Source organism: Myxine glutinosa, chromosome 8 (assembly GCF_964187855.1).
Source record: "Myxine glutinosa chromosome 8, kmMyxGlut1.1, whole genome shotgun sequence".
Lineage (NCBI taxonomy): Eukaryota > Metazoa > Chordata > Myxini > Myxiniformes > Myxinidae > Myxine > Myxine glutinosa.
In genome coordinates, this window is record NC_136268.1 from 37,692,749 (window position 1) to 37,716,363 (window position 23,615).

The 23,615-nt window shown below is 47.8% G+C and overlaps 1 protein-coding gene across 19 annotated transcripts in view; it reads right to left on the reverse strand.

The window, feature by feature from the left end:
- Positions 1 to 23,615, reverse strand: part of LOC137432425 (calcium/calmodulin-dependent protein kinase type II delta chain) — a 268,454-nt gene that overhangs the window by 192,816 nt on the left and 52,023 nt on the right. For all 19 annotated transcript variants that reach the window (XM_068124347.2, XM_068124345.2, XM_068124341.2 and 16 more), the window contains exon 3: positions 565 to 624. In XM_068124347.2, coding sequence (XP_067980448.1) covers positions 565 to 624 — 60 coding nt within the window. The remainder of the gene's footprint in view (positions 1 to 564; positions 625 to 23,615) is intronic.

Here is a 23,615-nt window from a genome sequence, read left to right on the forward strand (position 1 = left end):
TGACTGCGATACATTCTGTTGTTACTTATCCAATTTCAACCAAACTTGACAGGAGGACTAAGGACAAAACTATGGAGGTTGTAGCGAATTCATTTGTCCCCCTTTCCAAGTGAGATTTCCTCCTGAGGCAAACTCTGTGTTAAGGTGAATAAATAGCTTATCCTGCCGTTTTTACAAGGCCGCTATCCCTCTCCCCAAGGGGGGTTTCCTCCATGGACAAACGACATGTTAAGGCTTATCATGGTGTTTTCCCAAGGCCGTTTCTAATAACAAAAGTAATAACAACAATAATGATAATAGCACAATATTAATGCTGTTAACAAAACAATATCACCCCTCCCCAAGGGCTTCATATGATGCGTAATATTACCCTGCAACACCCTTACGGAAGTAAATTTTTATTATAGTAATGATAAGGACAATGACATGACTCCTCTTGCCACTCCCTCAGCGAGTGGGTGTATTATTTACTTAAATAAGACGTTTATTCGAAAATTGCAGTTTATAAAAGTGCTGTCGCCATGACAAAGACTGATCAGAATGATGCATTGCCAGGATATTCACCAATGTTGGGGTGCTTGAGCAGGCGACAGATCCGTGCCTCTCTTTCGAGCTTCTGATGATCTAAAAGATCCACAGACAAAGAAATCCACATAAGAGGCATTCAAGTATCATCTGTTTAAAGATCATTTGATGAAACAAAAATAACAAGGCTTTTACAATCTTGAGTGCTGTTGAAAATCAAGTCCTGTAAATACATTTCTTACACATTTGACATTCAAATTGAGAATTCTGCACGTGCTTCAAGGAGCTTATCAGCTATTAGACCAATAAAAATGCCATTTTTAAAGCGAATCGACAGCAGAATAAAGGAAACGGAAGGACAATTACAATTGAAGAATAATTGATGCATTGAAAAATAGAGGTGATTAATAATGAGACGTGCACAAAAGGTGCGTTCTTCACTCAACACGATAACCATTTGCACTGTGGTGACAAACAACACTGAAATAAGTTATGGATGGTTCATGGTGAGTCACCAGTTACAAATTGCTATCACCACATGCTGTACACATATATAATGCATTCACTTGACTTTCAAATAAGCTTCACAGAAAGTATGCGTGTGCATTTTAATTATCACAAGGTAATAAAGGTAGCACGCACCGTTTTTAAGGTACAGCTAAAATTACATTTGGCCCGTCATTTCCATGCCATCCAATGGACAGCGCACTCCAGAATGCAATCCCTTGAGTTGATGGCACGGGATGCCAGTATTGCCAAGTTGGAGCAAAATGTATCATGTCGAGGATAAAACCCCAGGAGCAGACACCTTACAGGTGAGCATCTATGAGAACATTCCTGCTCTCACAATAAGTAAACACGTGAAAAGCCATTGCTATATGATGTGGTTTAAAATTTAGAAAACTTTGGTTAACAAAAAGACAACAAAAGTGTAAAGAAATGTTACACGGATTCCTGTGTCATGGACAAAACAGTAAATAAATCTGTGCAACTGACATGGAAAAGGTCTCGATGAAATTTTTGAAACCTAAGAGAGAAATAAATTGAGTTGTGCTGAGAAGTAATCCCCAAAATACTTGAATGAGAAATGAAACAGAATGAAATGGTATGAGCTCCCAAAGACGATGACAGAGACGAGCGATTATTTTCTCTTCAACACATACCCACTGACATAAGATGTGATGAGAAAGGATCGGAACTACTCCAGCATTTCTTAGGCCATGGACAGCGGTAAAGAGGAAATTGTGTGTATGTATATATATACAGTCACGTGAAAAAGTAAATTTCGCATGTGGAAAAAGTAAGTACACCCCGACATTTATCACTACTTCAAATACCTAAAATTAGAATCAGGTGCACCAGCTCAGGTGCAAATGATGAGAACATGTTAGAAAGGATCTTGGAGGAACCTGGCTTATTTAAACCTCAGACATTTAGTTTGGTTTGCTCTTTGTTGTTGAAGTGTGTGGCGTCACCATGCCTATATCAAAAGAGCTCTCTGAGGCCTTCAGAAAGAAGGTTATAGATGCCTACGAGTCTGGGAAGGGAATTAAAAAGATCTCCAAACAATTTGAAATCAATCATTCGACTGTCCGGAAGATCATCTTCAAGTGGAGAAGATTCCAAACAACTGCCAACTTGTTCAGGCCAGGCCGCCCCAGCAGGTTCAGCCCGAGAGCAGACCGCAAGATGCTGAAAGAAGTCTCTAAGAACCCCAGAATGTCATCACGGGACCAACAGGTAGCTCTTTCCAGTGTTGATGTCAAAGTGCACGAGTCTACCATGAGAAAGAGGTTGCACAAATTTGATCTACATGGGAGGTGTGCCAGGAGGAAACCTTTGCTGTCCAGAAAGAACATCAGGGTAAGACTAAAGTTTGCCAATGAACACCAAGGTCTTTACCAGCACTTCTGGAACAATGTGCTCTGGACAGATGAGTCAAAGGTAGAGCTATTTCGCCACAGTACCAGAAGACATGTTTGGCGAAAACCAAAGACAGCATTTGACCACAAGAACCTGATACCAACTGTAAAGCATGGTGGTGGAAATATTATGGTTTGGGGCCGCTTTGCTGCATCAGGGCCTGGGCAGCTCACCATCATAGAATCCACTATGAATTCTTCATTGTACCAGAGGGTGCTGGAGGATAATGTGAGGCCATCTGTCGGAAGTTGAAGCTCAACCGAAGGTGGACCTTGCAACATGACAATGACCCTAAACATACCAGTAAATCCACCAAGGAATTGCTGAAAAGAAAGAAATGGAGGGTTCTGGAATGGCCAAGTCAAAGCCCGGATCTAAATCCCATCGAGATGTTGTAGGGGGATTTGAAACGAGCTGTGCACGCAAGAAACCCCTCAAACATCGCACAGCTGAAAGAATTCTGCATGGAGGAGTGGGAAAAAAATTCTCCCAGTCGATGTCAGAGACTGCTAGACAGTTATAAGAAATGCCTACTTGAGGTTGTTTCTGCCAAAGGGGGCAATACCACCTATTAGAGCCAAGGGTGCACTTACTTTTTCCACATGCGAAATTTGCATTTATGTTTATTTAAATTATACAATGGACTACAAAATGTAAATGTTTCATGATATTTGTTATATTATATCATCTTTATCTTTCAATATTGTTGAAATGAAGATCAAATAGCTGTATGTTGAAATATGTTGAAAAAGTCAAAACTTTACATGGGGTGTACTTACTTTTTCACGTGACTGTATACATGAAACAGATCAGTTCAAATGTTCAAACTGCTTTCCTTTACATTGTCCATGCACAGCTGTAGCCATGACGAAACACTCTGACACAGTTCTACACGTTTCCGTCATTAAGGCAGCAGTCTCATTACGGATTAATTGTTTCAAGTCTCTAAGGGTCGTAGGATTCCTCGCATACACTTTGCGTTTGAGGAAACCCCAAAGGTAGAAATCACAGGGTGTTAAATCACAAGAGCGCGGCGGCCATTCAACCGGACCACGACGGCCTATCCATTTGTCTGTAAAGTTCAAACCAAGGGCCTGGTGTACACTGGCCGCATAACGAACAGGCGCACCATCATGCATGAACCACATTTGGCCATCATTAAGTGGAAATACATGCTGCTCCAACATTAGAAGGTAATTTGCGGCATTCACATTTTCTTCGCAAATATTGGTCCAACAGTGTCTCCAGAAGAAATGTCTGCCCAAATGGACACACTAGCTTGATACTGGACGTTGTGCTCAACAGTAAATTGTGGGTTGTCTACTGCCCATATCACGCTGTTATAACGATTCACAGAAACAGATAAAGTAAACTGGGATTCATCTGACCACAAAATCCTGGTCTGCAAATCATTGTCCATATCCATTAACCCAAGCAATGTCTCACATGCCTCAACAAGCCTGTCAAAATCATCCTCAGACAGTTGGTGAATTAATCTGGGTATGTATTGGTTCGCATTAAGGTCTTTCAGTATTCTTCGAATCGATGATCGGCTTATGTTGGTGACATTTGATAAGCGACGAGTTGATAATGGTGCGTTACTGTCGAGTTGTTGTTGAATGACCGGTCTGCTTTCCTCAGTTCGAACAGTACGAGGCCTACCTGGTGACTGTTTTAGAAGAATGCTGCCAGTTTAATCAAACTGCTTGTTTATTCTGCCGATGGTTCTTCTGTCATTGCATCAGCGCCACATTATTTAACAAGTTGCCTGTGAACTTCAGCCGAATTCCCAGATACAGAATACAAGTGTATAGAGCGAATTTTCTGTCTCACAATATCCTCCATCATATGAGGGCATCTAATTCACAATGAACTGAACTAACTCAAAGACAAACGTGTGCAGCACAGTGAGCAAAGCTCACCCTGATCCATATCACATGATGCACCTCGTCCTGTTGCGTATCACGTGATGCCTGTGCGTGTTGAAGCGGTCACATCCATTTACGAGTAATCATGTTTTGTTTTGCATCAAAGAACAATAATAAGGTGTCCCATACAGCTACTGCTGCACCTTACTGGGAGCGATAAGCACCGCCTAAACATCTATTAAAATGACGCTCTGCGAGATGGCTCCTCTGGAGCTTGGCAGGCAATGTGGACATACGTGGCGGTGACCGCACGACATTCACTCATAAGGTTGGAGCACTAAATTACATATACGAATTTCATTACTCCAAACCGCATTCAGGTCGACTCCATATAGTGAGTGGATACCAGAGATAATGTTACCGTGTGGCAGGCGGTGCCTATTGCTCACAGTAAGGTGCAGCAGTAGCTGTATGGGACACCTTACCGGCGGTTTTCCACTGATGGAATTGAGTCGCACAATGACTGATATACATATATATATATATACTAGCTTGGTGAGGCGAGCGCGTCGTTACTGAGGAACCGGCTTATTTTAGCTGAGGATAATGACTGTACCTGAGTTGCTGTGTTGTCATGATTTACACCAATCATAATACAAACAATTACTTTGCACAAATGTATTTGTTGTGATTGTGATATTACATTTTTATAGGCTATTTAGGTTGAAGATTTAGGTTGAATGTTTTTTTTTCAAGAAAGAACCCCTCAGCACACACAAAGGGGAGGGGTAGGTGCAGACTGGAAGTTTGGGACGATTACACCTCACCACCACATAATTCAAAACACCTCACCACCAAGTAATTTAAAACACCTCACAGCCATAAAACACGTAATAAAAACACCTCACCACCACAAAATTAAAAACACCTCACCACCACGAAATTGAAAACACCTCACAGCCATCAAACACATAATAAAAAAACCTCACAACCATAAAACACGAAATTAAAAACATCTCACAGCCATCAAACACGTAATAAAAACACCTCACAGCCATAAAACACGTAATAAAAATACCTCACCACCACGAAATTAAAAACACCTCACAGCCATAAAACACGTAATAAAAACACCTCACAGCCATAAAACACGTAATAAAAACACACCACCACAAAATTAAAAACACCTCAGCCATAAAACACGTAATAAAAACACCTCACAGCCATAAAACACGTAATAAAAACACCTCACCACCACAAAATTAAAAACACCTCACAGCCATAAAACACGTAATAAAAACACCTCACAGCCATAAAACACGTAATAAAAACACCTCACTACCACAAAATTAAAAACACCTCACAGCCACAAAATTAAAAACACCTCACCACCACATCATTTAAAAACACCTCACCACCAAGTAATTCAAAACACCTCACCACCACGTAATTCAAAACACCTCACCACCACGTAATTATAAATACCTCACCACCACGTAAATCAAAACACCTCACCACCATGTGATTTAAAAACACCTCACCACCACGTCATTTAAAAACACCTCACCACCACATAATTCAAAATACCTCACCACCACGTGATTCAAAACCACCACAACGTTATTAAAAACACTTCACAACCACGGAAACAAAAGTTTGAGGGAGTCATTAAGTGTCAACACAGACACTGCCCAGATGTGTAGATATATAGATAAATGACTGTACCCGAGTTGCCATTTTGTCATGGTTTAAACCAATCATAATTCAAAAATTATTTTGCACAAATGTATTTGTAATATACGTGATATCACATTTTATAAACAATTGAAGTTGAAAAAAAAAAATTCCCCAAAAAAATCCCCCAACAAAAAAAAATAGGAAAAAATAAAATAAAAAATACGCTTAGGACATACCGACGGGAGAGATATGTGCATACCAGAAGTTTGGTACGATTTCACTAAAGTTTGAGAAAGTACTTCAGTGACAAGACAACACAAGACAGGACAGACGCTGCACAGATATATATATATATATATATATATATATATATATATATATATATATATATATATATATATATATATATATTGTTGCGGTTATGAGGATTGTGTTTTTTTATTGTGTGCTTTATTATTATTATTGGTTATTCTGCGCCTCCTGCCTCCGGAGCTGTGTAAAGGTCAAAAGGGCGTCCCATAATTAGTCCACAAGCATACACGTCGGCCAATCATAGAATACCCCTGTTCGATAGTTATATCTTATTCTGTGTTTTAGGGTAAGGCTGTGTTTCCCATTAATAGAAGTACTCCATTGCACCAAGTGAAAGAGATAGATTCCCTTCACTCCCATTCCCAAAACCTCCATTCCCCCTTTTCGTCGATTGGAAACTACCTCCGCTCCAATTGCCGCCATTGACCACGAGGCAGGGTTGGGGAAGAAAGGCGGGTCCCCACCTCGTCATAGAGGGGAGGAGTGAACCAGCCCTTGCCGACCAACCCAGAACGAGGGGTTGGCTTTAGAGGGCGGAGAGAGAACGTTTTGGGGAGGTTCGCAAAAGGGTCAAGGGTGGGGCTTATATAACCCGAGGCAGAGGCCCCCAGAGAGAGTCGAGGAGGGAGGAGATCAGAAGACAGAAAGGCCTTGAGTTGGACTAAGCAAGAGAGGAAGTTGTTGGACTGGGTGGGACTAAGAAAGAGAGAGAAAGAGTCCTGAAGCTTGTGAGGGAAGGAGAGAGAACCCGTCACACCAACCCCCCACCAGCCGCGTTGGCTCCACCAAGCGTTCACCTCCACCAAGGCTCCACCAAGCTCCGCGTTGGCTCCACCAAGCGTTCACCTCCACCAAGGCTCCACCAAGCTCTGCGTTGGCTCCACCAAGCGTTCACCTCCACCAAAGCTCCACCAAGCTCCGCGTTGGCTCCACCAAGCGTTCACCTCCAGCCATCCACCTCCTGCGATTCCTGTCATCATTCCCCGCGTGAGTCTGTCTTTTGTTTGTTCTGTCCTGGGTTAATTAAGACTGTAGGTAAGCTAGTATTTTCACTGTGTCACCTGCGTCTTATGTGCTGTAAATAAACGTGACTGCTTTCTTTTTGCTTATGTGTGTAAATAGTAAATAAATTTAGTAGTATTTCCAAACCTTTCTTTGCCTTCGTCTTCCTCTTTGCATTCGTCGTTTTAGTCTTTTCCTTCATTGAGCAGCCGCGGTGCGATCCGGCCAACGTTTGGGTGGAATCGGGTTCTAATCGGGGAATAACTGTTCGGTCGCGGTAATACCAACCGCTCGGTAAAATAACATCTTTAACCGCGTCCGCAACAATTGGTGTCGGGGAGTGAGATACGGGCCCGAAGCGCGCTTAACGCGCTCAAAATTACAAGCTGCTGGAAATTTGTGTTGTTTTACAAAAACCCGAATTTTGAAATCGCGCCATGGCTGGTCAAGGCGATCGGATGCCGGTGGGTGAGCTAGAGGAGGGGTTAGGAGTAACCCAGGATCAGAGGGACGAAGTAGAGGAGAACATTGGCAATGTGGTTGAGGGAGTATCAGACGCACAAAATGGCGTCCTCGCGCACGTGGGTGTAGCGGCACCAAATTTTGCCGCGCCCGCGACCGTAGCAGCGCCACCGGTGGATTTGAATCTTTTTATGATACAAATGAAGGCCCTTATGGACAAGAACAGTGAGCGATTGGAAGGCCAAATGGGACAAATGGGGAACCGGATGGATGCTCAGAGTGAGCAAATGAAGGCTCAGAGTGAGCAAATGGGGGCAATGAGGGACGAAGCGAGGGCTGATAGTGAGCGATTGGGGGGCGAAATGGGGGGCAAAATGGGAGAAATGGGGGGCAAAATGGGAGAAATGGGGGGCAAAATGGGAGAAATGGGGGAACGGCTAGAAGCTAAATTTGAGGGGTTAGACAACGGGATAAAAGAGGTAAAGAATGGGTTAACGGGGGTGGAAAATAGAATGGCTGCCCAGAAGAATCAGTTAGAGGGGGTTAAAAATGGGTTAATGGGGTTAGAAAATAGGATGGAAGCCAAATTGCGGGAAATAGGGGAGCATACCGCCCGGGAAATCGAACAGATGGGGAACCAGATGGAGGAGATGAAGGAGGAGATACGACGAGGTGTAAGTGAGGAGGTCTCGGGGATACGCGAGGAGGTAAAGCGAGGCGAAAAGCGTATAGAGAAAGAGGTGAGAAATAATACGGCGAGGTTACAAGGGGGAATAGAGGGTCTGACGAAGGGAGTAGAACAGCTGACAGTGGGACAAAAGGAACTAGTGGACCAAGTGGAAAAGAACACGGCAATAATCGGGGGGTTAAAAGCGACACAAAAAGACATTAAAAACGAATTAATAGCGACACAGAAGGAATGTCAGATGGTACATGAGGGGTTGACGAAGAAGTTGGAAGAGGTGACAGAAGTAATGAAGACGAAGGACCGAGAGGTGAGGACGCACATAGAAACGGTTAAAGTGGCGTTAGAGGAAGAGATAGAGGGGGCGCACCGGGAGATGAAGGAAGTAAAGGAAAAATTAGAGGAGGTGGAAGAAGGGGTGAGTGAAATTAAGAAGAGACGAAGGGAAACTAAAAAGGAAATAAAGGAGGAGGTGATGGAATTGGTACAAGGTCTGTGCTCGAATCGTGATGAGGTGCTCACTAACCAAATAAAGAGTTGGCAGGTGGCAGAGGAGGTGCGGAGACGAGGTGTCAAGGTGAGTGGCGATATATTCGGAAATGTATGTGATGTGAGGGGAGCTTCAGTCGGCTTGGGGGTTGATTTCGACCCGGGTGTTCGTGAGGGACCAATGGTGAGGTGTATGACTGGTCCGGAGTGTGTGGAAAGAGGAGGTGTACAAGGAGGTCTGGCTATGGGGAGTGAGGGGGGTGCTGGTGAGCAAGAATGTGCGGGTATGGAGTGGGTAGCGGGTTGCGGCAGGGCGACCCAGGCATCGACACCACGGGGGGTAGTGTTTGGAGGAACAGGGGACGCGTGGGAGCCCCCCGGGAATAGCGTACTGTGGGAGCCCGAGCGGTTTGGTCCCGCGTTGATCCCGCAGGGAGTGACGCGCGGGGTCCGACCTTCGGGCGCCCACAAAGTCCCACTCGCGCCGTATGATGGCAAGAGTGATTTGAGGGCGTACCTTGCACAGTTTGAGTACGTGTGTAAAGGCAACGGTTGGAATCCGGACGAAGGTGGAGTACACCTGGTAGGGGCACTGCGCGGTGCGGCGGCGGAGGTGCTGACAGCTTTACCACCGGGTGCTCTTACCCTGCCAGCTCTCCGTGCGGCTTTAATTAACCGTTTCGGTATTGAGCAGCAAAGCGAGCTTGTTAAAGCTCAACTTGCGCAGCGTAAACGCAAGCCCCAGGAGACCATCGGGGAACTTGCTCACGATATTCGCCGCGCAGTGGGGATTGCACACGCGGACATGGCAGCGAGTTCCCAGGAAAGCCTGGCGCTGGATCACTTTATTCAGGCCCTTCCGGGTCTGGAGCTCCGACAACAGCTCGCCATGTGGCGCCCGCAGACCATGAGTCAGGCGGCCGACGCTGCAGCCCGTTGGGAAGCAGCGAGGCCCCTGGCCCAGGGAGGCGAGCGCCATGCAGTGGCGGTGCGTCAGGTGGGGCCCGAGATGGGGGGCGGCCCCCTAAGGGGGCCCGCCCCCGACGGGGGCCCTGACCTGGAGAGCATGGTTCGGAGGCTGGTGGATCAGCATCTAGCGGGACCTGGACCATGGCAGGCGGCCCCAGTGGTGGCCCCCGGTAGTCCCCGACAGAGTACCCCAATTCGGACATACAGGGGGGGGAATTTGGAATACCGGAGGCAAGCACCTTACCAGGTGAGGTGCTATAATTGTGCTCGGATGGGTCACCGTGCGTGGGAGTGTCGAGCTCCGCACCGGGACGTTCCCCGCCAACCGATGCCCTCAACTCCGCCCCGTATCAATCGGCCTAGCCGACCTCAGACACCCCCCCCCGCCAGGGCCCGGGAAACTAGAACGTGCCGGGCATGCAGGGCGGTGTTCGGCAGTAGGGGATGGGGAGAAGCCCTCGTTGACGCGACAGGTCATTCATTGTGGCCAAATTGGAACAGGTAGTTTGACAATTCGGTGCAAAATTGCCGGCGTGGGGGTAGACGCCGTGGTGGACACGGGAGCCAGCGCCACGATCATCAGCCCCGTGGTCCTTAATTTGAGTGCAGACGGCTGGGGTAAAATCCAGCGTCTGGAAAATCATAGCTTGCAGCTGGCTACCGGGGCAACGGCTCCGATCATAGGGCGTGGTTTTGTGACCCTCAAGTTGGGATCGGTAAAGCAAGAGATAGAGGTTTGGGTGGCGGAGGTGTGCGACCCGTGCTTAATAGGGTTGGATTTGTTGACTGCCGGCGGTTGTAAAATCGACTTGGGCCGGGGGATCCTGCAATGGGGAGTGGAAGAGCTACCATTGGAGGGGGTGAGCACGGCCGAGAGGGTGGAGCTGGAGGCTCCTGAGGCCGTGACCATCCCTCCGGGGGCCGAGGCCGTAGTGCCGGCCCGATGGTTAGCCCGCCCGACATGGCAGGAATCCTGCGGCCTGGTCGAACCGGTGGCAGCGCGATCCATACCTGGTTTAATCATGGGCCGCACCCTTGTAAAAACGGACGGGCCGGTAGTGGCCGTCCGAGTAATTAATATTAGCACAGAACCACGCACTATAGTAAGGGGCACGAAGATAGCTGGCTGCACCCCAGTTAGAGAAGTCGCGTCAGTGAGGGGCGAGAACATCCAGCCGAGCCGGCCCCAGGGGGAGCCTTCAATAAGTTCTAGGAATTGGCCCGATCCCATTTGCGAGATGGTAAATCGGAGTAGCATAGAGTTGGGAGGTACCCAGAGGGAGGCCTTACACAAACTGGTTGGGTCCCATTTGGACCTCTTCTCCTTGTCCACCGAGGATATTGGACGTACGGGCCTGGTGAAACATCAGATCCACACCGGTGAGGCCCGGCCTATTCGTCAGGCCGCCCGACGGCTCTCTTGGAGCAAGAGGGCGGAAGCTGACGAGCAGGTTGAAAAAATGCTCGACGCAGGTGTGATCGAGCCCTCGGGAAGTCCTTGGATGTCACCTGTTGTGCTGTTCAAAAAGAAGGATGGGACCACGCGGTTCTGCGTGGACTATCGCCAGCTAAACAACGTGACACTCAAGGACTCATATCCCCTGCCAAGGATTGATGACACGCTCGATGCCGTTGCGGGCTCAAATTGGTTTTCAACTTTAGACCTCAAGAGTGGGTATTGGCAGGTGGAGATGGATCGGACAGGGAAGGAGAAAACGGCATTTTCCACAGGTAAGGGGCTGTATCAGTTTACTGTGATGCCGTTTGGTTTGTGTAACGCCCCCGCCACCTTTGAGAGATTGATGGAACATGTACTAGGCGGCATGCCATGGCAATCATGCCTGGTATACCTGGATGACGTCCTAGTACATGCCAAAACCTTCCCCCAAGCATTAGCTAATTTGGACCAGGTGTTCGGGTGCCTCAGACAGGCAGGGTTAAAGCTGAACCCGAGTAAGTGCACTTTGTTTGCAAGAGAGGTGGCCTATCTAGGTCACGTGATCGGCTGCGAGGGGGTAAAAACGGACCCAGACAAAATTAAAGCGGTAGAGGAGTGGCCCGCACCACGTACCATCAAAGAGGTGCGGGGATTCTTAGGACTCTGCTCCTACTACCGGCGCTTTGTGGCGAAATTTGCGGAGTTGGCCCGTCCCCTCCACCGGCTTACGGAGAAGGGGACGCGATTTAATTGGACGCGGGAGTGCCACGAGGCCTTCCAAAATTTGAAGGGGTGTCTAACATCCGCACCTCTTCTAGCTTACCCCACTAGTGACGGGGCATTTACCCTGGACACGGATGCGAGCCAGGAAGGATTGGGCGCAGTTTTGTCTCAGACACAGGAGGGCGTGGAGAGAGTGATTGGTTACTATAGTCGGGCCTTAAGTAGGCCCGAGCGAAATTATTGTGTCACTCGCAAAGAGTTATTGGCTATGCTGGCTGCAATGAACCATTTCCACCCGTACCTGTACGGGCGGACATTTTCGGTTCGAACTGACCATTCCTCCCTGCAATGGCTCCTTCGGTTCAAGGAACCGGAGGGCCAAATGGCAAGGTGGTTGGAAAAGTTGCAGCAGTACGATTTTGATGTGGCCCATAGGGCCGGGAAGGCCCATGGTAATGCGGACGCACTCTCTCGGCGTCCTTGTCTGGGGGAAAACTGCAAATTTTGTGCGAGACACGAGGAGAGGGAGCAATTGGGCGATTCTGCCCCGAATCTCGTCGTCCGGGCAACCCGGGTGAGAGGGCCAATTTTGCCACTAACCGCGGACAAGGAATTTTGAGATTTGGCTTGGAGCACGGCCCAGCAGGAGGATCCTGTCCTGGGGCCAGTGTTCAATTGGGTCAAATTGGGGCAAAGACCAAAGGGGGAAGAGGTCACCCCCCTCGGGGCGCAAACAAAGGCGTATTGGGCTCAGTGGCAGACCCTGGAGTTGAAAGGCAACATCTTATATCGCAAGTGGGTGGAGGTTCCCTCTGATAGAACTTCCTGGCTGGTGATAGTCCCTGACAAATTCAAGAACGTCATATTACAACAGGTGCATGGTACCCGCTCCGGCGGCCATTTGGGCAGGACAAAGACAATATCTCGGGTCCGCCGGAGGTTCTATTGGGTGAATATGGGGCGCGACATACAGGACTGGTGTCGGAGATGCGACGCCTGTTCTGCTAAAAAGGGACCAGCACGGAGGATGAGGGCCCCCCTTCAATTACATCAGGTGGGGGCCCCCCTTGAGCGGGTGGCTATGGATATTCTAGGACCGCTGCCCCGCACCCGCCAAGGTAATAAGTATATCCTCGTTGTAATGGACTATTTCACCAAGTGGCCAGAGGCCTACGCCCTCCCCAACCAAGAAGCCGGGGTTGTGGTGCAGGCCTTCGTAGAAGGATTTGTATGTCGGCACGGGATTCCACAGGAGCTGCACACCGATCAGGGACGAAATTTTGAGAGTCAATTATTAAAAGATGTGTGCAGACTCCTGTCAATTCGAAAAACCAGGACCACGCCCTTGCGGCCACAATCTGACGGGATGGTGGAAAGGTTCAATCGAACATTGATCCAACAACTGGCATTGTTCACCACCACCCGTCAGGATGACTGGGACGAACATCTCCCGTACCTGTTGATGGCCTACCGAACTAGCCAGCACGGGGCCACCGCATGCAGTCCAGCGTTGCTTATGTATGGGCGGGAGTTACGGGCTCCCGCCGACTTGCTATGCGGTCCCGTGCCAGACACCACGGATACACCGCCGAGGGAGGGTTACGCACGTCACCTGGAGGAAGGCATGGAGCGGGTCCATGCCTTCGCCCGCCGCCAGCTCCATCTGGCGGGGGCCAAGATGAAGCGTAGGTACGACGACCGGAGCCAGGGGAGTCAATACGCTCCGGGGATGAAGATTTGGTTCTTTAATCCCCGGAGGCGGAAGGGCAGGTGCCCAAAACTCACCTCCCCCTGGCAAGGCCCGGGAGTCGTCCTGTCGCAAATCTGTGACGTGGTGATTAAAATCAAAATGGGGCCACGGGCCCCCCCTCGGATCGTCCATGCCGACCGGATAAGACCTTATGCCAGCGAGCAGGCGCCCTCATGGATCGCCTCGGCTCTAGATGCCGAGGCAGGACCCAGTACCTCTTGCGACGGGGGCTCGTAGCGTCAGAGGACTGGGGGGGATGATAGTGGGAACGTCCCCCATGTGGTGGGATGGCAACCCTGTCATCCCTCACAGGGGGGGGGGGGGGCAAAGGAGCACTAGGTTTATGGGGTGTATGGCAGTGAAAATTAGCCCGGGTGGGTTAGGATATTGTGTGTAGGGCCCTAGAAGATGACATTAGGTAACGTTAAGATTAGTTAGTGACAAGGATACCTGTAGTGGGGACGCAGGTAGATTAGAGTGGATAATAATGACGTGGTATGTGCTTAGTTTAAAGGGAAGACGGGGAGCACGAAGTTAGCAGGGCAACAGGTAGTTCAGATGATGCCGTGTGAGTGTTGGAGGTGTATAGAAGTGTATTGTGAACAGGTGTGATTGACCAAGTATGATTGCACAGGTGTGCAACTGAACAGGTGGATGGAGCAGTGTATGAGGGAGTGATAGTGATGAGTCGTGCTGACCAAATGGTCCAGGAAGAGGAGGAGGGTGCAGGTGGCACCAGGTGTGAGTGCACAGGTGTGCAACAACAGGTATGGAGAATGGTTGTGTGGAATAAATGGTAGTGTGGAATATCTGGAGTATTGGAATGGATGGTCGTGGAGTGAGTATGGTGGAAATTGTGGAGTGGAGTGGATGGTGCGAAGGTGTGAATGGGGGAAGGATGGACCCCCATCACGGATACCCGGGGCGGGTAGTGTAAGTGTTAGGTAGAGGGTACAGGTAAATTGTGGTTGGATATTGGCGTCTGTGGTGCGGGTGGAAGAATGGTGATTGGATGGGTGCATTAGTGTTGTGGAAATGGCTGGGCGTGTAGCCTGTTAGTGTGTGTAGTTGGTTTGGGCACTCCACCACTGTGAGGATGTCGGCCAGGTGAGGCCGCAGGTGGGCTCTGGGAGCCGGTAGTTGTGGATGGGGCCCGAGGATCCGGAGGATGGACCCGGGTAGCCCAGTGCCAGAGGGCACCAAGGGGTGACAGAGCCAGGAGGGGCCTTCCCCAGTTAGTTAGGTTAGGGTGAGGAGCTAGGTAAGCTCGGGTGGCAACTGCAGTGGTGGAGGTGTGCAGGTGGGTAGACCTGCTGGGAGAGCTACACGTCACAGACGAGAAATTGTGCAAGGGAACCGGGAGATGAATCAGGGGAGTGAGACCCCAAATTGAGAGGCACCACAGTTTGGTCAATGGGAATTGGTTTTTAGAACCCATAGTGTAAGTGGCCAATGGATTGGCAGGGAGAGACCCCGGGTAGTGTAAAGTGTGTTAAAATCATTTAGAGGATAGTTAGGATGAAGGATCTCCTCGCACCATCTGCATCCACTCACCTGAGGTGACAGGTACTCCACACCATGCCATGTTTTGATTATTTTTTACTGTGCAAATGTTTGGAATGTGAGACGCATCATGACGTGGGTGTGACATTGTGCTTTGTGTTCCATCTCTTCCTCCTTATGAGGATTGATGATGAATTGATGATGGCAAATTTTGGCCAGAGGGATTGTGGAGACGAATTTGGTGTAGAAGAAATATGGGGAGACGAGACATTAGCGACGAATTTGTAAATGTGTAGATTTTGTAAATATGGGGTAAGGGCAAGGGTAGTGTAGGTGACAGGGGGGGTGACGTACGGTAGGGACGAGCTTTCTCATTTCGCTCTCCGTACACATTTCGCCTTGCATTGCCTTATTGATGTGTACCCTTGTGACCTTACCCCTCGCTCATTTGTCTCTTTTGTCTCCCACATGACCTGTGCGCCATTGGGCGCCGAGGGGAGCGTGCGTGAGTCCTCCATTGTGCGCCCGGAATTCCCAGAACCAGCTGTCTGCATCGATGCACCACATTATGGACCACATGCCTGTGGCCGAGCACCACTGATGGACCCCATGGGTTGGGGCATGGCCCCTCTGCTGGAACCGGCCATGAGGGCCCGAAATCTTGCTGGCGGACCTTGGCCACAGGGCACCGATGCCCCACAGGTGAACCACACGTAGTCGGCCCTGTGGGCCATAAATAAAGAAAATAAAATGGACACGTTGGGCACACTTTATTGCAAATAGGCCGCCAGTAAGAAAATGAGAGAGAATGACAACAACTGGAAGACATAATAATAGCCAGCAGAGGGAGCCGAAGAGCAAGAGATCACCTGCAGGGTTAGGGGTTGTTTGGTTATTTTTTATTGTTGAACATTGATGAACAGTGATGACTGCACCGATTGGTGCTTGAGGGTGCTTTGGTGCATTTTTTGGGTGCTTTCATGGTGCATTGATGCAGAGCAGACTGTCTCCCCCCCAGAAAGAACAATCACAGGTCCTGGGTTAGTCTTGTAAATAAAAGCAGAGTCATTGTAAATAATGCTCCCCACCGTCAATGTATAGTTTGAAGACCATTCCGCAATTCGGTTAACTGTGGGCGTAAGTCTGTTAGGCAGGGTGCAATGGAGCAGCGGGACACATTTATTTATGTTTTAAAACTGTCGCACTCAGGGTCAGGTTAAAAGTAGAGGGAACTACACCTACGTGTCACACTAAATAAAAGTTGTAGGCCCGGGACGTGCCTAAGAGGAGGAGGGTGCAGTGTTGCGGATATGAGGATTGTGTTTTTTTATTGTGTGCTTTATTATTATTATTGGTTATTCTGCGCCTCCTGCCTCCGGAGCTGTGTAAAGGTCAAAAGGGCGTCCCATAATTAGTCCACAAGCATACACGTCGGCCAATCATAGAATACCCCTGTTCGATAGTTATGTCTTATTCTGTGTTTTAGGGTAAGGCTGTGTCTCCCATTAATAGAAGTACTCCATTGCACCAAGTGAAAGAGATAGATTCCCTTCATTCCCATTCCCAAAACCTCCATTCCCCCTTTTCGTCGATTGGAAACTACCTCCGCTCCAATTGCCGCCATTGACCACGAGGCAGGGTTGGGGAAGAAAGGCGGGTCCCCACCTCGTCATAGAGGGGAGGAGTGAACCAGCCATTGCCGACCAACCCAGAACGAGGGGTTGGCTTTAGAGGGCGGAGAGAGAACGTTTTGGGGAGGTTCGCAAAAGGGTCAAGGGTGGGGCTTATATAACCCGAGGCAGAGGCCCCCAGAGAGAGTCGAGGAGGGAGGAGATCAGAAGACAGAAAGGCCTTGAGTTGGACTAAGCAAGAGAGGAAGTTGTTGGACTGGGTGGGACTAAGAAAGAGAGAGAAAGAGTCCTGAAGCTTGTGAGGGAAGGAGAGAGAACCCGTCACACCAACCCCCCACCAGCCGCGTTGGCTCCACCAAGCGTTCACCTCCACCAAGGCTCCACCAAGCTCCGCGTTGGCTCCACCAAGCGTTCACCTCCACCAAGGCTCCACCAAGCTCCGTGTTGGCTCCACCAAGCGTTCACCTCCACCAAGCTCCACGTTGGCTCCACCAAGCGTTCACCTCCAGCCATCCACCTCCTGCGATTCCTGTCATTATTCCCCACGTGAGTCTGTCTTTTGTTTGTTCTGTCCTGGGTTAATTAAGACTGTAGGTAAGCTAGTATTTTCACTGTGTCACCTGCGTCTTATGTGCTGTAAATAAACGTGACTGCTTTCTTTTTGCTTATGTGTGTAAATAGTAAATAAATTTAGTAGTATTTCCAAACCTTTCTTTGCCTTCGTCTTCCTCTTTGCATTCATCGTTTTAGTCTTTTCCCTCATTGAGCAGCCGCGGTGCGATCCGGCCAACGTTTGGGTGGAATCGGGTACTAATCGGGGAATAACTGTTCGGTCGCGGTAATACCAACCGCTCGGTAAAATAACATCTTTAACCGCGTCCACAACAATATATACAGTGGGACCTCTAAATCCGAATTTAATTCGTTCCAGCGGAAGTTCGGATTGGGAAAAGTTCGGAATTAGAAACTATTTTCCTCATTAGAAATAATGGAAAGTGAATTAATCCGTTCCTGGACCCCAAAAATCCATTATCAAGACACTGTTAACTGCAAATACACATGATTCAAGGTAAAATAAGATGAGTAAATGCCCTAAATATCAAATAATAATAATAATAAAAACAAGAAATAAATGTACTAACATGAAAATAACTGCATTTACCTTAGTGGAGAGTTCTGATGGTGCATGTGGAAGCTGGAGAGGAGGAAGGAGGGAGAGGGTTTTATTGCTTGGAAGGTGAGGCACCTTCCAAGCTAACATCAGATGACTGTGCTTCTGGTGTTTGCTCTCTTTGTCTCTTAACACCACTTGTAGAGGGTTGGGGCTCACTAGGCTTGCTTTCTTTAGAGAACCACCTCTCCAAAGTTGCCTGGTGTTGGCGACTTTTCTTAATTTTTCTGAAGTGGTCAATCACATTGTCACCGAACAAGTTAATGCTCCTGTTAACCACTGCTTTATTAGGGTGCCACCTTTCAACAATGGCCTGTGTTTTAGACCAATGGAAGCACAGTTCTTTAATTTCAGCACTGGAAATTTTACCACTAGCTCCCTCTTCCTCCTCTGAATAAATTTCCACTGCCACTTCTTCTTGCTGCATCTTGTGGAGGTGCTGAAGTTCTTCTGTGGTGAGTTCCTTGTTGTGATCCTCCACTAACTCCTCCACATCCTCTTCACTCACCTCCAAGCCCATGGACTGACCCAATGCTACAATAGCAGGCACAATAGGTTCTTCAAAGCCTTCAAAATCTCGACGCTCGCGGCGGGAAATATGAACGACGCTAACGCTATGTTGGCGGTTCGGTTATAGAAATACATTCGGAATTAGGGACAAAATTTTCTCGAATTTACGGTTCGGAATTAGAGTAGTTCGAGATGAGGGGCGTTCGGAATTAGGGGTCACTACTGTATATACATATATATATATATATATATACAGACTTGGCATTTAAAATGGCATATTTTTTTGTGGGGGTGAACTTACTTTTCAAGATGACTTGGAATCAAAATTTCATTGGAATTATGTCAAAATTATTCTAGATTTTGTTAATGTGAACTTTAAAAGAAACAAAAACCACATTTGACATTTCAAAGCAAATAGATTGATCCTTGAAAGTGATGTAAACTGATATCAAACTCAATTCATGGACAGTACTGTGTTAAATTTCTGTACGTTTTCCAGAAGTATCTCTTTATTTTGCACATTAGCCAAAAATTTTTAAAACAAAAACAAAAGTTAAATTACGACTGGGATTACTGACAGTAAAATTAGTTCAGTACTTCGTGTAACCCCCACGAGCATTCAGGAGAGCACGCACACATTGAGGCATGCTGTTCACGAGATTTGCCAAGGTTTGGACAGGAATCGCTTGCCATGCAGTGACAATAGCCTGCTGTAATTCACGCACAGAGGTTGGCTGCTGATCCAGGTTGTCGATTTGTCACGTTGATTCTGCCCACAAGTTCTCTATCGGATTCATATCTGGGGACATGGCAGGCCACTCCATATGCTCTGCACCACGGTCAGCAAGAAAGTGTTGGATCATGTGAGCATGATGAGGCCGTGCATTGTCATCTTGGAAGACAAAGTTTCCTCGAAAGGCTGCATGAGCAAATGGAAGCAATGTTTCTTCCAGAATGGCCCTGTACTTGAACTGGTTTAGGTTTCCATTCAGAACGACCAGGTCAGTTTTGCCCCCTGCATGAAAAGCAGCCCAAACGGTCACCCCACCACCTCCAGCTTGGACTCTTGGCACTATACAATCTTCGTTGTAGGCTTCATGCACTTGTCTGCACACTCGGATGTGGCCATCCTGACGATCGACCAGAAATCTAGACTCGCCACTGAAGATCACGAGATTCCAGTGTCCTGGCTGCCATTGACGGTGCTCTCTGGCCCACTGCAATCGGCGCTGGCGGTTTTGTCTGGTCAGGCGTGGCTTTCTCAGGGGACGCCTGGCACGATAGCCTGCTTGAACCAGTCGTTGGTTGACTAGCCTTCTGGATACAGGCACATTTGTCAGTTGCTGCCACTCAGCCCTATGCCGATTAGCTGACTTGGTACGGCCATTGCGGACTAACCGGTGCAGCTGGTGATCGTCCCTCCTTGTGGTTCTGAGGGGACGTCCTGGCCTCGGTATTGGAGTAGGGACACCCCTCTGAGCATTTCGTTTCAGGATCTTTGACACCTGACCTTGAGTGATGCCATACTGCAGAGCAATAGCACACTGTTTCATGCCAGAATTTCATAAAGCCACCACTCAATGACAAACAGCATTGTCGAGTTGACGGACCATCTCCAGAGGAAGCGGCAATAACTCTTGTAGACGTGCAGCAGTTGTTTTCCACTAATACAGAACGCAACAACCCTGATATACCGGATTGTGAAGCCAATCGTCAAATGTACCTGTCCTTACCTTTTGTCACGCCACCTGTGATATAATCCTGTTGTTGACTTCTTGCTGCGACAGACAATCAGTGACATGGTTCTTCCAACAAACAAATCACCGAAGCATAAAAGAAACTCACCAGATTGATATACTGAGTTCAGAAAGTAAACCCAAGTCAAGAAAAAAAAAAATTCCATATTAAATGCAAAGTCTGTATGTTTGTATGTATGTATATATATATATATATATATATATATATATATATATATATATATATATATATATATATATATTATACACATATACATATATATACATATATGTAAATATACATATATGTACATATACATATATGTACATATATATAGATATACAAAGTGAAGGTTCGTGGAAGAGATAGAACACGAAATGGATCAGGGAGCAACAATATAAAATGAACAGCAGAAAGAGTGGGGTAAAACACCAACAGCAGGGCCGAGGACAAAGTAGACGAAGATGGACAAACAAGGGATGCGGATACGAATGAGGTGTAGGGGAGGCCACAGGGGGTATACAAGCTGGATACAGAAGCAGCTCTCAGGAAGGAAAAACTGGAAATTTGAAGGTGGTGGGCTTAGGGTGGTGGGAAATTGCATTAATAGGGGTATAAAAGTTCATGGTTTTTGATGTGGGATGATCTGAGATGGTGGTGAACAGCTGTCTTTAAGACCTGGAGGGAAGAATGAGATTGAAGAGAGTATGGAAGTTGATTCCACATGTGGGGGAAAAAGACGAACAAATGAGTGGAAGTGAGCAGTGATTCTAGATTGTGGGAGTTTCACCAGAATGTGATTCCTGGTGGACTGCAGGAGCCCCGCAGAAACATGAGGGAGAGAAGGATGGAAAGGAAGACCAGAAGAGGGAGGAAGACTAGAAAGGAGAAGCTGGAAGACAGAGAGACCACTCACCTGTCTGCAATGGTAAAGTGATAACGCCATAGAAGCAAAGCCATTGCATGAGATTCCGATTATCTTGAAGGCCTTGATTCCATGGCATCATGCTAAGCTAGAAGCAAGGCAGGGGTGTAAGGCTAGAGCGGAGAGCAGTACTCCATCAAGCTAAGCATGAAGGCCTGGTAGGTGAATAATGATTCAGGATTGCCAAGGAAGGACGCTCATTCGGCGGCTGCTGCCAACTTTGAAATGTGATTTGCCCAGAAGAAAGATCATGGCTGATAGTGAGACCCAGGAATTTGAGTGGCTGAACTTCCTCAAGAGAAATGTTAAGACAGTAGATGGGATTGTGAGATGGTCATTTCAGAGAAAGAGAGAAAGTGAACACACATTTGTTGCATTGACGGGAAGAATGACAGGACCACTGAAGATGGGATGGGATGAATCTGTGCATGAGAGAGAGAGCAGGTTTCTGTGGAACAATTCCCAGGCTGAGTTGCAGTACATACAGTTTATATATATATACATATATACCGGTGTGTATCCCGGTTTAGAATAGGTACACCGTATCCCTGCGTGTCGTAAGAGGCGACTAAAAAGGGTTGGTGTCAGGAAGGGCATCCGGCCATAAAAACATTGCCTCAAAAAGAGAACCATGACAATTACAACTACATATGGGCAGGGTACAGCCCAAAGTACCCCGCGGGGGACCCCACTCCCTCTCGTCAAAACTCAAGGTGGGGAACCCGATCGAAGCAAGGGTGGAACTCACTCCATTTATAACGAAGAAAACTCTGATGCCCGACGTGGAGATCGGTTTCTGAGGTTTGGGACATGGAATGTAGGGACAATGACAGGGAGATCAGGAGAAGTGGTGGAAGTATTGGTCAGAAGAAGAGTGGACATATGTTGTGTGCAAGAGACGAGCTGGAAGGGAAGTGGTGTGAGAATGGTGAAGGGTAGGCAGGGACAGAAATACAAGTTTGTGTGGCAAGGGTGCCTGGAGAGCGTGAATGGTGTTGGTGTCCTGTTTTCTGAGGAGTTTGTAGACAGTGTGGTGAGTGTGACGAGAGTGAGTGAAAGGTTGATGATGATGAAAATGATGATTGGAAAGCTCTTGGTGAATGTCATCTCGGGATATGCTCCGCAGGTTGGTTGGAGCGATGAAGAGAAGGACAAGTTCTGGTGTGCAATAGAGAAGCTGATGGAAAACGTGAAAGATATGGAAGTTGTTGTGGTAGGAGGAGACCTGAATGGACATGTGGGAAGGAGTATGGACGGTTTTGAGGGAGTTCATGGGGGTTACAGATATGGTGTGAGAAATGGAGAAGGTGAAAGGATTTTGGAGTTTGCTGATGGAGCTGATTTGTTGACTTGTAATACTCAGTTCCAGAAAGAGGATAATAAGCTTGTTACATACACGTCAGGTGGGTCGACGACAACCGTTGACTACCTGATGGTGCATAGGCGAGATAGGGGGCACCTCCGGGACACAAAGGTGATCCCGGGGGAGGAGGCTGTTTCACTGCACCACTTGGTTGTCTGCGACATAAGGTTGAAAGGTGCGAGGAGAGCTCGGCGGTTGAAGTACCAACCGAGAATGAAGGTGTGGAGATTGAAAGAGGTGACAGTGAGGGAGGCATTAAAAGAGAGGCTGAGTAGGGTAGAGGATGATGTGGTTGAGCTTGAAAGTGGTTGGATGTCAATGAAAGATAGTCTGTTGGGAGCCGTTGGTGAGGTATGTGGATGGACAAAAGGACCACCGAGGCACTCGGAAACATGGTGGTGGGATGATGAAGTTTGAAAGAAGATTGACGAGAAGAGGAAGAAGTTCAAGGAGTGGCAGAAGGCGAAGGGTACGGGAGCAGGAAAGGAAGAGCATGAAAGTTAGAAGGCTGCAAAGAAAGAGGTAGCAAAGGCGCAGGAGGCATGCAGGAAAATGTTCGGAGAACGCTTGGATTTGGAAGAGGGTCGGAGAGCGGTATTCAGGATTGCAAAGCAGATAGCAAAAGAGAGGTGTGATGTGATGGGGGTGAGTTGCTTGAAGGATGAAGTGGGACAAATCGTTGTGGACCCTGATGGAATTAAAGGAAGATGGAAGAGATATATGGAAATACTGTTGAATGCAGAGAATGAATGGGATGGCAACATAGAGAGTAACCCAGTTTTAGGACCGGCAGAGAAGATAACCAAGAAGGAAGTTGAGGAAGCGATAAAAGCAAAGAAGAGTAGAAAAGCGGGAGGACCGACGGGAGTTGTGGGAGATATGTTGAAGGCAGCGGGAAATTGGGGTGTGAAGAGAATGACAGAGATCTGCAATCTGGTGGTGAAAGAAGGCC